Below are 12,015 nucleotides of genomic sequence, written 5' to 3'. Positions count from 1 at the left end.
GGCACTGCTACTGGTTATGTGCGCAGATCCCGAGGTTATGGTGTGGGATGCAGTGTGGGACGCAGAGTGCGATGCAGAGTGAGATTCAGGAGTGGAGGTCGGGTGCTCAGACCCTGTGCTTGTATGGTGGTGTGCAGCGCTGGAGGACAATTGATGAGATTCAGTGCTCGTCGTATGCGTGTGACTGCCGCTAGCAGACGACCCTGGGCTTGTGGTATGACTGTGAGTAGAAGTGCCGGCCGCAGACCCCTCCGAGACTGTCCGTGTTGATGTCCCTGGAGTTGGGGTTTGCACGAACTGGCCTCCCGATGCAGAGGTCTCATGAGCCGCACTACTCGAGGTGCTGTGGCTCTCGGGTGTCTTGGTGCTCGTAGTGTGAGTAGGTGTGGCCTTGGTCGATGTTGAGATACTGTGGCTATCGGGTGTCTTGGTACTGGTCGTATGCGTAGGAGTGGCCTTCGTCGAAGTCGAGGTACTTTGATTCTCAGGTGTCTTGGTGCTGGTCGTATGAGTAGGTGTAGCCTTTGTCGAAGTCGAGGTGCTATGTACCTCTGGTGTCTTGGTACTCGTGGAAGTAGAAGTATCCTTGGTCGAGGTTGAGGTACTGTGAGACTCGGGAGTCTTGGTGCTTGTTGTGTGAGTAGACGTATCCTTGGTCGAGGTCGAAGTAGAAGTCTTGGATTTTGTGCTCGTCGTGTGAGTGGCCGTGTCCTTGGTCGAGGTAGAAGTCTTTGTCTTGGACTTTGTGCTCGTCTTACTCGACTTCTTGCTTGTCTTGCTGGACTTCTTGCTTGTCTTCTTTTTCTTCTTTCTAGCCACCAGCCGAGGGTGCTCGTCTTCATCCACCTCATGCTCAATGGCGGCAGAATCCGACTCAGCCAGCCAAGCTCCTGCTGCCGGAGCAGGAGTGATACTAGGATGAGAGGCTACTATATCAGTAGTAGGTAGATCAGCTCCCCAGGAGCTGGAAACCAGGCTGCCGGCCCACAGGGCCAGCAACAGCGTCCTCCTCAGTGTCGCAGGCATTTTCTGTGTTCACGATGCTTGGGAGACGGAAGTGAGATTGGCGGGTGAAGGCAATCTTATATGATCGCCCTGGTAACATAGCCGCATAGGATTCAGCCGTATCATGTTGAAACAGCTTTTTCTAGGGTCTTCGGCCCCATGTGTTGAATCTCTAGCTCATTAGTGACCGATAGATCTAAGAACTGATTTGGAGAGACTATCGAACCCAATGAGTGGTGGCCAACAGTGGGTCAACGGTCCTTCATATGGGGCGAAATTTGTTGCTCATTTGGTCTTAATAGTGTTGGGTCGGACGAACTGGCTGCGATTGACATCACTCATTCCAACTCGCTAAATTTATGTGTTTGTCATGCTTTGTTGCCCGGTGCTCCATTTCTACAGGTATCCTGTCTTGCAGAGCCGTACAGACGTGGACCAGTGTTTCTTCAAGGTTGGGAACCCGTGGAACTAGCTATTGTAAGTCACAAAGCAACCAAGGCAGAATGGGATTGAACTAACGAACTAATTGTGTAGCGAATGCGGCTGTAGTATGGGTCATTTCATCCAGAGACTAACAAGACTCATGGGACACCTCCAGCTAACTCGGAGAGTCCATTGCCCCTGGCGATCATTATTGAGCTAAGAGAATTTGGCCCCATGGCCCCAAAGTGTGCTGGAAAGATCAGGTGTTTGCTTCCTGTTTGTTTACTGTTTGCCTGGGGATAACATTTCCAACCAGCCTCAAAATCGCCCCCACATCAGCGACAAACACTGCCACACTAACATCAACCAGACATCCTCTTTCCCCTTCTCTCCTCTTCTTCCATCTTCTTTCATCTAGCTTTTATCTACCAATAGATACTACGAACAACGGGAATATCAAGTGGATACCCGAAAATTCGGCGTTAGTGGCCTTCACTAAGGTTCCCTCTCTCCTGAGCTCGACAAGGGAAGAGCCTGGAAGTCTCGAAGGAATGATTACCCGACGTGCTCAGCCTGACAGTGCGACTACTTATGATACACAGAGCCGATTTAGCCGATGTTGGCTCTCGAGTTCCAGACCTGTCCTTCCATCCGAATCAATGACAGGACTAGTATGCTTGTGTCAGCCCCCGACGCTCATGCAACATGCTACATGCTACATGCTACCTCGTGCTAACCAATCGAAGAAGTATCCTTGTGTTAGATTAGATAATATCTCTCAATGGCCAACATAACCCCCCTAGAGACGACTTCCTGTCAATGTCGCTGTCTGCGCCAGTCATGACCCCAAAGCCAGACCACTACCATCGCTGGAACGCACACAAAACACATGAATCCAATTACAGTAAAAGCCCACCCATTGCCAATGGCATCAATCATAGGAAGGATTGCAGCAGCTGCGCCAGCTCCGAGCCAGCATCGTGTGAGATTCATGGCAGCTGTTGCCATCGCCGGACTCTCGGGATAGATATCAACCATCAACGCACTCAAGGTATTCATTACTGCTGCAGAAGTATACCCAATGAGAAGAAGTAGAACGAGTGGACCTGCAAGATTGGTCTCGTAGTGCAAAACCCAGCCATACGCTATCATGCTCAATGCTTCACCGATTGCCTGCGGCAAGACGACTTCGGCACGGGGGCGTTCGATGGCGAATTTGTCCAAGTCAGGTCGGTGATTGCTGGAAATATCGATGCCTTGGCTGTGTGCGTGCCGTCGATAGTTCCAGTCCGTTATTTTTCCTTGTGTATATGCAGCAATCAGATTGCCCACGCCAAGGGGAAGATAGCACAGACCGATCTGCACTTCGTTGAAGCCGTATATGCGGCTGAACTGCGAGGTGATGGTACCTGTGACAGCAAAATAGCCTGCGATAGCCACACCATTTCCCAGAAGGATCAGAAAAACATCTTTGTGGAAAATAATGGTAAGAGCCTTGAGCGGGTTGGGGAAACCAAGATGAATGCCCGCCGAGGAATGAGCCTCGGCCCGTTGACGTCGAGAACAGAGCTGAAGCCCCGACAAGTTCCATATTGGGGGAGATCGTGAGCCATTGCCGACAACCTTACGGGCAGTTTCGGGAAGAAAAAGCACTAGCACGATGAAGAAAGCACCTGCAAGGATTGCCAGCAACCAGAATATGAAGGGCCAGCCTAGGAACTGCGTCAAAAGCCCCCCGATTATAGGCCCTACCGACGGGCCAATGATGAAGCCGGCCGACACATATCCAATGTACTTGCCGCGCTCGGCGGTAGTGACGACGTCAGCAACAATAGCATTAGCGAGCGCAATAGTGCTGCTACCACCAGCACTCTGGAGACATCTCAGAATGAGCAGCGCGGCGTAGTTGCGCTGCAGGGCGAGCCCGATGTTGGCGGCGATGTACGCGATGAAGCAAAGGATATAAGCGGGCCGCCGCCCTGCATTGTCGGCGAGCCCGCCAAAAAAAGTGGGCGCGAGACCTTGGAAGATCTGTGTTATCGTGTTAAGCACTTCTTCTCATCTTTCAAATGCTGTGTATATTCACCTACCATATACGTTGACAAGGTAAGGTTGATCAAGGTATCGCTCACGTGGAACTGGTCGGCAATGGTGTCAGTTGCGGGCAAGTAGATGTTGGCTGACAAGGAAGAGAAAACACTGGCCACTGAAGCTATCAGGACAATCAATGCTCTTGTCCGACGAGAGAAGGTCGAGTAAACCTCGGTTTCACCGGGAGCTGGATCCGGATCTTCTTCTGGTGACACTGTATCCGACGGCACCCTTTCTGCTTTGGGATCTGGGCCGTCACAGTATTCCTCTTTCGACTTCATGGTGGCCATGATATGTGTGCTCTACGTTGCACCAAAATAATCCACCGGGCTAGAGCTCGACCGCCGCGAGATCAGGTGAAACAAAGACTAACCAGCAGCGCGATGAACCCTTTTTAATATCCATGCGTGTTGGAGGGCTCTGACTTATGCCTGCAGCTAATCATTCAAGGACAAGGCTGATCAGTATCTGCATGGTCGATCACATCACCAGGTCCCGGACATTGTCTGGTCCAATAGCGCACGCCTGTTCCCAAGCTACCACGGGAAATCGTGCATAGTTAATGATGCTCGTCCTCGGACGTAGGAAGCATCAGTCCAGCGGAGAGATGACAGAATGTCCCATAAGGGCTACTTGACATTTCTGTCAATGTGAGTATCATATCAAGAGATCTCGGCTTTTCAGCTATGCTTTTGGCCGCTGAATCTCCTGCCTCATTTCTTATCAGGTGCTATGCAAGGTGTGTATCCCTGCGATACCTGCAGCCTGCCGTTCATTTACCCCCATCAGCCCCTTCCCACACAGGGGTTCCTCTCAGGAGTTCCTCGTTCTCCCAGATATTCATATCTAACATGATCCAAATGATCCATAATTTCATTACTACACACCACTGACACTGTCAACACCTCTTCGGGACCATTTCATCGATGCCTGAGGATCATCTCCAGTTTTGGCTTTGATGATTCGAGCAACGTCATCCTTCTCTACCAAGTGGACGGACTACATCGGAAGCTTATCCAAGTCAGCTGAATTTCTTGTAGCGTTGCTGTGTTGGGCTGAGATGCGTGTCCTCCGCTGGGCTGTTCTTGTTGGCCGGTACGGCGAGCCCCCCGTGAGCGTGCGGGACGGGAAACTCATGTCCGGAGATTTTACGGTCAACCCGTTGCTTATATTTATTGGCACTAGAACCTGGGACTATTGATTGGCGTCCACACGGTGAGCTGCTCTACTGTTACTTTGGGTCGATTTAACTGCATCTGGACAATTGGGAAATGTTCACAAATGGATATGTCCGATAGTAATGTCTAACCGGAGAAATGTCGCGGAGTCATATAATCTATATATATAATGAGAAAGGTGCGGAATGGGCAGCTGACATATTTGTCATTGTATATCCATGTAGTGCGTTGCATCCACTGGAAATTCGAAGTTCAATTACTAGGCTTTATGTGCTGAACGCTTATTATGTAGAACAAATGATATATTGCCAGCTACTGGGAAAACAAATTGACGTTTTACGAGAACAAGTGAAAAGTCGGGAGAAAAACTCGTCAAAAGAGAGACATGTACTGCTTCAATAATATTAGAATAAAGCTTCCACCGAATCTATTGTATTACCATTCCAACCAGAGCTCAAGTCATTAGAAGTAGCAGCAGTTCATAAGCATGTGTGGCGGATGCTGGCTACTGTGAGTATATATCGGCTAGTAATGGTTCACACTTCCATGAGTTTCAATCTTAACAGAAATAATATGGAAAGGAAAAACAAATTCCAACTGTAGTACTATAATCCATCGATATACCTTACAAAATCTCGAAGTAGTTAATCGAAGATGCAATTCCATCACCTCGTTCCCTCACACTAATAATGCATACTACCATCTCACAGTCACCCCACAACCCCAGCTTCATAAAACTCCCGCTCAACCACCCCTTCTATATACTCATGGAACATGTAGCAAAAGTCTCCCGCATTTAATATATCAAGCCCGGGTGGTCTAGTGGTATGATTCTCGCTTAGGGATACAAACCCAAGCATATTTGCGAGAGGTCCCGCGTTCGATCCGCGGCTCGGGCCTTGAATCTTCTTTTTGATTTTTATTTTTTTCCTTCTATTTTTCTTTTACTTACTTCCCTTTCCCACCTGCATGTATTATTCGATAGTTTAAATAAATGGTTTGCTTGTTCTCTATTTGACTCTATCACTATGATCTGTTATTGCTGGCTGGCTGGCTGGCTGACTGGCTGTTTGTTTGTCAATCGATTCCATGCTAGTCGCGCCCGTGAACAGATAAAGCAACGATCCGGTGAGCGATCTCTAGCAGTTTGAATGGTCTGTTTTATCTACGTCATGTCTACCAGCACGCCTTATCAAACGCGAGGAGGAACTCTAAAATCCCCCCGATCTACAGTAGATGGTGGTGGCATTACTCGACGTTCACGCCCGCTCTACCGCAGCAGGCCACTGCGCACCAGTCGCTGCCGCCTGTCCCGTCATTTCCAGCGCATCAGCATCAGTTCCATCAGCAGCGCGATCTTCCTCGTTCCAACCCTCGCGATCATCCTTCACCATGCGCACAAAGCAGATATCCAGGAGTAATGCCACTGCGCTAATGCCTACCCCAAAATACAAAGCAGCCCGGTATCCCATTATCCGACCGGAGTGTTTCGCGATCTGGTCCTCGATGGTAGCCGCAAAGCCGAGGCCGAGACTAACGCCGTAGAGGTTCAATGCGCCGATCAGCGAGCCTGCAATGCCTTGCTGGTGCCGACGGACGGAGTTGCTGGCGATGATTTGCGCGGCGGTGTAGACGAAGTCTGGACAGAAGGAGAAGAGTACGATGGAGGGGAAGACCTGCGCCCAGTAGGTTTGGTGGACTGGGACGGTGGCCATTAATACGTTGGAGATCAGGATGGTTATGGTGCCGATGGCTAGGATCCATTGCGCTGCGAATCGAGGGACGAGCCATGCGGCAAGGGAGGCTGCGCCCGTGGCACAGATTACGAAGGGGGTCCAGCCGACGGCGAAGTGCAGGGGGGACCAGTGCCAGACGTCTTGGAGCCAGAGGACTTGGTACCAGATTAAGGTGCCGACGGCCATGTAGTTGAGGAGGACGACGAGGAGTAGTGTGAGGATTGACGGGGCTTTGAAGATCTCAAGAGGCATGATAGGGTATTCTGTGCCGCTTTTCTCCCAGAGGAGGAAGGCCCCGAAAAGGATGACGGAGGTGATTAGGAGGGCAATTTCGTAGGGAGTGGACCATCCTACGCTGGGTGCTTGACTGCAGTAGAGTATTAGTATGTATGTGTCTCCTCTCGAGCGGATATATGCTTACTTCCAGACAAAGTTGAACAGGATCAGGGAACTTGTTCCCAGTGCAGATCCTATCCAATCGATCTTTCCGTGTCTGTCGAGGAGAGCCTCTCGTGAACTCAATGCCCACAAGGGGATAAATGTGGCAATGCCAATGCCAGCTCTATGATTCGACCTCGTTAGTTATATCCCACCTAACAGGGTGCTACCACCTACATGAAGACAAAGAACCATTTCCATTCTGTACCCTCTATGAATGCGCCCAGGAACAACGCCCCGAAATAGCCCCCAGTTGGTGCCGATGCTGCAAAGAAGCCCAAACTAAGATTGCGCATGCGTCCTGGAGGATTGGTGCTTGCAATCATAGCTACTGCATTAGGCATGATGAAGGCACCACCTAGACCTGCGAGCGCCCGCATGGCAACGAATGCATAGAAGTTATTGCAGAAAGCGCTGATCAAGGTGCAAAGACTAAGCCATGCTCCGCCCGCCAGCAGAAGCTCTCGATGACCGTAGACGTCGCCCAACCGTCCACTCATGAGAACGAAAGTCCCTTGGGTCATTCTATACAGAGTTAGTGTGATTAAGATGATCCTCCTGTTGCTCCAGCTGCTACTAACGCATAACTTGCGCCAACCCATGTGGCAGAGCTTTCCTGACCACCCAGTGACTCCCCTAGCAGAGTTCCACCCGCGATTCCAGCAAAACTCACAGTCATCTGGCAGGCCTTAGCGTTGGAAGATCTATGAATGGATGGATACGATACCTGCACAAGGTTGGCCAGGAGCAACAGCACGGTGATGGCCAACCGACGGGATTGAGTGATTTGAACTGAAGGCGCCCGCTCAAAAACTGCCTGGCCCGCCGTGGGCGCCACGCTCTGCTGGAGAGGGCCATTGAGCGGGTCTTGAGTGTCGTCTGCAGGAGTTTGGGGTATGGAAGGGAGAGGTGACGGGACTGCTGGATGCGACAACGACGGCGCAGGAGTTGTAACCTCGTAGTGAAGGGCTTGCACTAAAGACATGATGGTAGAACGATTGTCAGTGAGACCGATTTGGTGGGCGTTACCAGCCTGGAGGATGAGGTTAAAATAACCCCATTCGCATTATTAATTGCCTGGCCCATTTGGTGTCAGGACCAGGATTGCATCCGGGTTTAGGCTGAGTGCGGAAAATGCCGAAGCAGCACAGAGAGGGGCTTGGATGAGCTATCAACTTCATCATTGAGTCACTCACCAGCATAGGGAAGATTAACCAGATAGGGTTATGATAGCCGCCGGAGACCTGGTTCTCGAGCCTTTATTATCTTGGCTCAACTACTCTTTGCAATGCCGGACACGTTGCAGCCGGGGATTGAGCATCGAATGCGACTCCCGATGCATGACCAGAAGAGTTTTCCGGAGTGCAGGGGTATGGCCTGCAAGATAGCTCGTGTGCACCAGCACATGCATCAAAGGGAACGGTTCTAGACCCGGAAAGTCACAGTGGAAGTTAAATCCCGGATTTAGCGCCATTTCCCAGTAACGATAAAGAGGTCAAAAGGCTTTCAATCGACTGCATACATCGTACTTCCTCTTCGCGGCATGGCCTCTCCGGAGACATGCATGACTCGGTCACTGACATCATGTATTCAGGATGCATGCGTCGAGAATGGGTAAAAGTAAATCGCATGATAAGTGCCGGATTGACAGATAAGTGTTGTTGAATACCTGCTGAAGTGAACCGTAAAGCCAATAGTAAGGTGAGGAAAGACTCCGCCGCTCCTCTGCAAGCGCAAATAGTCTTGATCAGTTGTCATCTTCTGTTATGCACTGCAGCTCGAGTTTCACTCAATGCGTTTGGATGCAGCATGTCCCATGATTCTTAAGTTAGTCCATTTTGAGCGATATACATATGGTTTAAATGTTCTGACATGTTACAACTGACGTCTAACAACAAGGGACTGCGGGATATTGACATGAATATTCTGTATGTGCCTGCATTTATCGTCTGGTCGTATGCTCAGGACGAGCTATGCTGAATAAGGAAGGTCAATGTGTGGCTTTATGATCATTCTTGCGCGATTCGTACGATGCAGTAAATGGCGACATATTCCTATCATTGTTCATCATTTTTCGAATACTGTATTACCCATCTAATCCTAACAGGCACCAGACAGCATATTCTCTCGGAACAATGCTAGCACTTCGGGACAACCAAGCCATGAAGCATACCAGTTCGGCGTACGTCCTTGGTTATCGCTGACTTTAATGTCCGCCCCGGCTGCGAGTAGGACTTTGGCAACGCCTGCATGACCATGCTGGGCAGCACAAGACAGAGGCGTTCGGTAACCACTTCTTACGTGATCGGGATTTGCACCTTTCAGCAAAAAGTTTTTCGTCATATCCTCTAGTCCCATATTAGCAGCCTCAACCATGGCGTCCGCAAAGTGGCGCTTCACCCTCTGGTTATATTCAACCAGCATCTCGACTATCGATTGATGGTTACGCCAGGCCGCACACACCAGGGGCGGACTATCCCATGACTCGACTCCAATCATCGGGTCCGCACCGTGGTCGAGCAGTAAGCGGGTAATTTCGTCGTCTCCAGCCCGGATAGCATTAATGAGGGCTGTCTCCAGTTGTCGGCGATGTATGTAGTTGACAGGTGCACCATTGCGGAGCAGCATCTTCATGATGTCGACCTGTTTGCTACGTGCAGCGGCACATAATGCCCTTCCAAGACTATCAACCTCGGCAGTATGTGGTAGGTCCTTCACATGGGAGATGAGGCATTCAGCCACAGCTAGTCTTCCAGTAGTCGTGGCTATCTCAAGGGGCGTGTGATCAAGCTTCGTGGGAAGAGTAGGATTTGCGCCTCTTTCGAGTAACGTTCGGACGACAGGCAAGTGCCCTTCATGGATAGCGATTATGAGCGGTGTTTCGCCATGAACGCCAACAGGATAATCTATGTCTGTTCCTAGATTCAAGAGGGCATGAACGATGTTTACATGACCATATTTTGCGGCTGTACAAATAGGGTGTGAATCTGTAGTGGTGATCCGTGTGTTTGCTGGAAGTTTCGCTCCAAAGGCGAGCAGCCTCAGGAGAGTTTGTAGCTGTCCTTTGCTAGCAGCCCAATGAAGAAGGACTTCGCCCATGTTCCGCACCGCGCATTGATATAGACATGGGTTGACCCAGCGATATAGGCACTGGCTGGTCTGAGCGAAGCAGTTGAGGTCAGTTTCGTTTTTCAGGTGCCCCGCGATGATTGGGACCAACTCAGGTGGGAGGTGAACGAGTGGCATCGCGGAAGGTTTAGTGTTTCGAGAAAGTCTCAGCAGGTTATCAAGAGGCCAGAAGACAAACTCGTAGAACGCGAACGAAGAGAGAATCCATATATGATACGAGAGTAGAGAATTGCATCCATGATGGCATCCGCAGCTCCCGGTGAGGCTGTTTCCCGATCGGGTCGAGAATTGAATTTACATGCAAACCTTGTTGCTCTGACTCTCCCTAATCGGCCAATAGATTTCGATCGCATGGCCTTGGACTTCGCCATTGAAGCAACCGTTTACAACAATCTTCTCCTCGCATGTACTGGCCCCTTCAAGGACACCAGACTTCACAGTGGCAGCAACCGTTTCATACAATTCATGTAGCGCCAGATTCCTCCCAATGCATGACCGCGATCCCAGACCGAAGGGAAAGAAACACAGCTCGCGCGTTGTGCAGTCAGTCTCATCAGCTAACCATCGCTCGGGACTGAACGCAAAAGGATCAGGAAACGCATCGGGGTCATGATGGAAGACGTATATCGAGGCCCCGACCGAGACCCTTCTTGGAAGATACACGCCATCAATGTGACATCCGCCGTCAGGCACAGCCCTGGTCAGAGGCGCAGGATTGGTCATAGCGAGTCGCAGGCCTTCAGTAATCACGCCTCGCAAATACGGAAGGCTTTGCAGGTCAGATGAGCTCGATTCTCCCAATTCTTGGTCAAGGCGCTCGCGGACATGCGCCTGGCGGACAAGGTGGAACAAGATGGTCGCCAGAGTCTGACCGGTTGAGCTGGTCCCAGCGAATAGTGACCCTTCACAGATACCAATGACCTCGTTTTCCGTTGCTCCAGCTGTACGGAGACGACCGTGGTAAGTGTGTGTCAAGGTAGCGGGTTCCGTCTTCTCCTTTCCCTCAACGATCGATCTTGCGAATTGATCGACCCGACGCATGGAAGCTCCCCAGTGACGATCCTGAATGGCGACATGGAGGGACAACATCCTCGAGAACAGCCAATTTGGGAACATGGAATAATACCCAAAAGCTGCGATAGCCTGCAGCCAGGCACTCTCCGAGAATTTCGTCGGTGGTGAGCGAGAATCCAGGTTGACGGCCTCGTTTAGCGCTCCGTACGACTTATCGAACATATAGCCTGTCATCACGTCCATCGAGAGTCGCAAGGCCAAATCGAGGATGTCGACACGGTATGATGCGGACTTCACAGCGCGATCTTTCTCACTGGCCAAGCGAGCGATGAATTGCTGGATATATTGCTGGACATTCTGTGCCCCTGCCGCTTCTCGTATCCTAACAGGCGCAAATAGTGGCAGGACAGCTTTAGCGCGCTTATCGCGGTAGGCTTTGTCAATAGCGGAAAATATGGTGGGCTGCCCGTTGACATCGAAATTACGATACCGAGCATTTTTCATGAAGCCCCCATTAGCCACGTAGATAGAAGCTAAGGCATGGGGGTCGGAGATGGAGACCTGATTCGGGGCGATGCGCAGTACTCGAGTGTCGTATCGGCGATGGTAATAAGCAAGGGTCTGTGGCTCAGTACCGAGGAAGACGATGATCCACTGGGGGATGGATGAGATACAAAAAATCCAAGGTCCAGGAACATGGGCTAGAGGATGGAGGGCGAGACGATAGATTGCCACCGTGATGAGGCCGACGCAGAGGAGGGTCGAGGCATCAGCTGCAAGAGTGTCACCGAGCAGCATCATGATAAGCACAACACTCCTACCGAAGCACTACCAGGCAATCGGCCGAGGCAGTTTTCGTGATGAGGGATTGACCAGTGTGCCATTTGCCATTTGATTCGTGTCTCAGAAAGCGTTGATCTGAGCGTTGCCGATCTGCGTCGCAAGAATGACGAGCGGTGAGGGGTTGCAGGGTGGGAAGTGACCTTCTCAACAACTCTCTT

General features: G+C 50.7%; 4 protein-coding genes and 1 non-coding gene across 5 annotated transcripts; 1 reads left to right on the top strand and 4 right to left on the bottom strand.

Moving 5' to 3' along the window:
- Positions 1 to 2,244: 2,244 nt before the first annotated feature.
- On the bottom strand, positions 2,245 to 3,809 carry AtWU_03954 (MFS transporter; the record flags this gene model as incomplete). The annotated part of the gene is made up of 2 exons (XM_035499065.1): positions 2,245 to 3,459; positions 3,519 to 3,809. 2 exons carry the CDS (start codon positions 3,807 to 3,809, stop codon positions 2,245 to 2,247), a joined length of 1,506 nt encoding a protein of 501 aa, XP_035354958.1.
- A 1,696-nt stretch (positions 3,810 to 5,505) lies between these two features.
- AtWU_t93 lies at positions 5,506 to 5,596 on the top strand. The gene is given in 2 exon segments: positions 5,506 to 5,541; positions 5,561 to 5,596. It is a non-coding gene; the product is annotated as a tRNA-Pro (tRNA).
- A 360-nt stretch (positions 5,597 to 5,956) lies between these two features.
- Positions 5,957 to 7,856, bottom strand: AtWU_03953 (efflux pump antibiotic resistance protein; the record flags this gene model as incomplete). Its single annotated transcript, XM_035499064.1, has 4 exons — positions 5,957 to 6,800; positions 6,855 to 6,995; positions 7,049 to 7,396; positions 7,453 to 7,856. 4 exons carry the CDS (start codon positions 7,854 to 7,856, stop codon positions 5,957 to 5,959), a joined length of 1,737 nt encoding a protein of 578 aa, XP_035354957.1.
- Positions 7,857 to 8,971: 1,115 nt separating this feature from the next.
- AtWU_03952 (ankyrin repeat domain-containing protein) lies at positions 8,972 to 10,117 on the bottom strand (the record flags this gene model as incomplete). The annotated part of the gene is made up of 1 exon (XM_035499063.1): positions 8,972 to 10,117. The coding sequence occupies one exon, from the start codon at positions 10,115 to 10,117 to the stop codon at positions 8,972 to 8,974; it is 1,146 nt and encodes a 381-aa protein (XP_035354956.1).
- Positions 10,118 to 10,294: 177 nt separating this feature from the next.
- On the bottom strand, positions 10,295 to 11,815 carry AtWU_03951 (cytochrome P450; the record flags this gene model as incomplete). Its single annotated transcript, XM_035499062.1, has 1 exon — positions 10,295 to 11,815. The coding sequence occupies one exon, from the start codon at positions 11,813 to 11,815 to the stop codon at positions 10,295 to 10,297; it is 1,521 nt and encodes a 506-aa protein (XP_035354955.1).
- Positions 11,816 to 12,015: the final 200 nt, after the last annotated feature.

The sequence above is a fragment of the Aspergillus tubingensis genome (genome assembly GCF_013340325.1).
Source record: "Aspergillus tubingensis WU-2223L DNA, scaffold_6, whole genome shotgun sequence".
Classification (NCBI taxonomy): Eukaryota; Fungi; Ascomycota; class Eurotiomycetes; order Eurotiales; family Aspergillaceae; genus Aspergillus; species Aspergillus tubingensis.
Note: the sequence above shows the minus strand (reverse complement) of the source record. Positions and strands in the feature narration are given on the sequence as shown.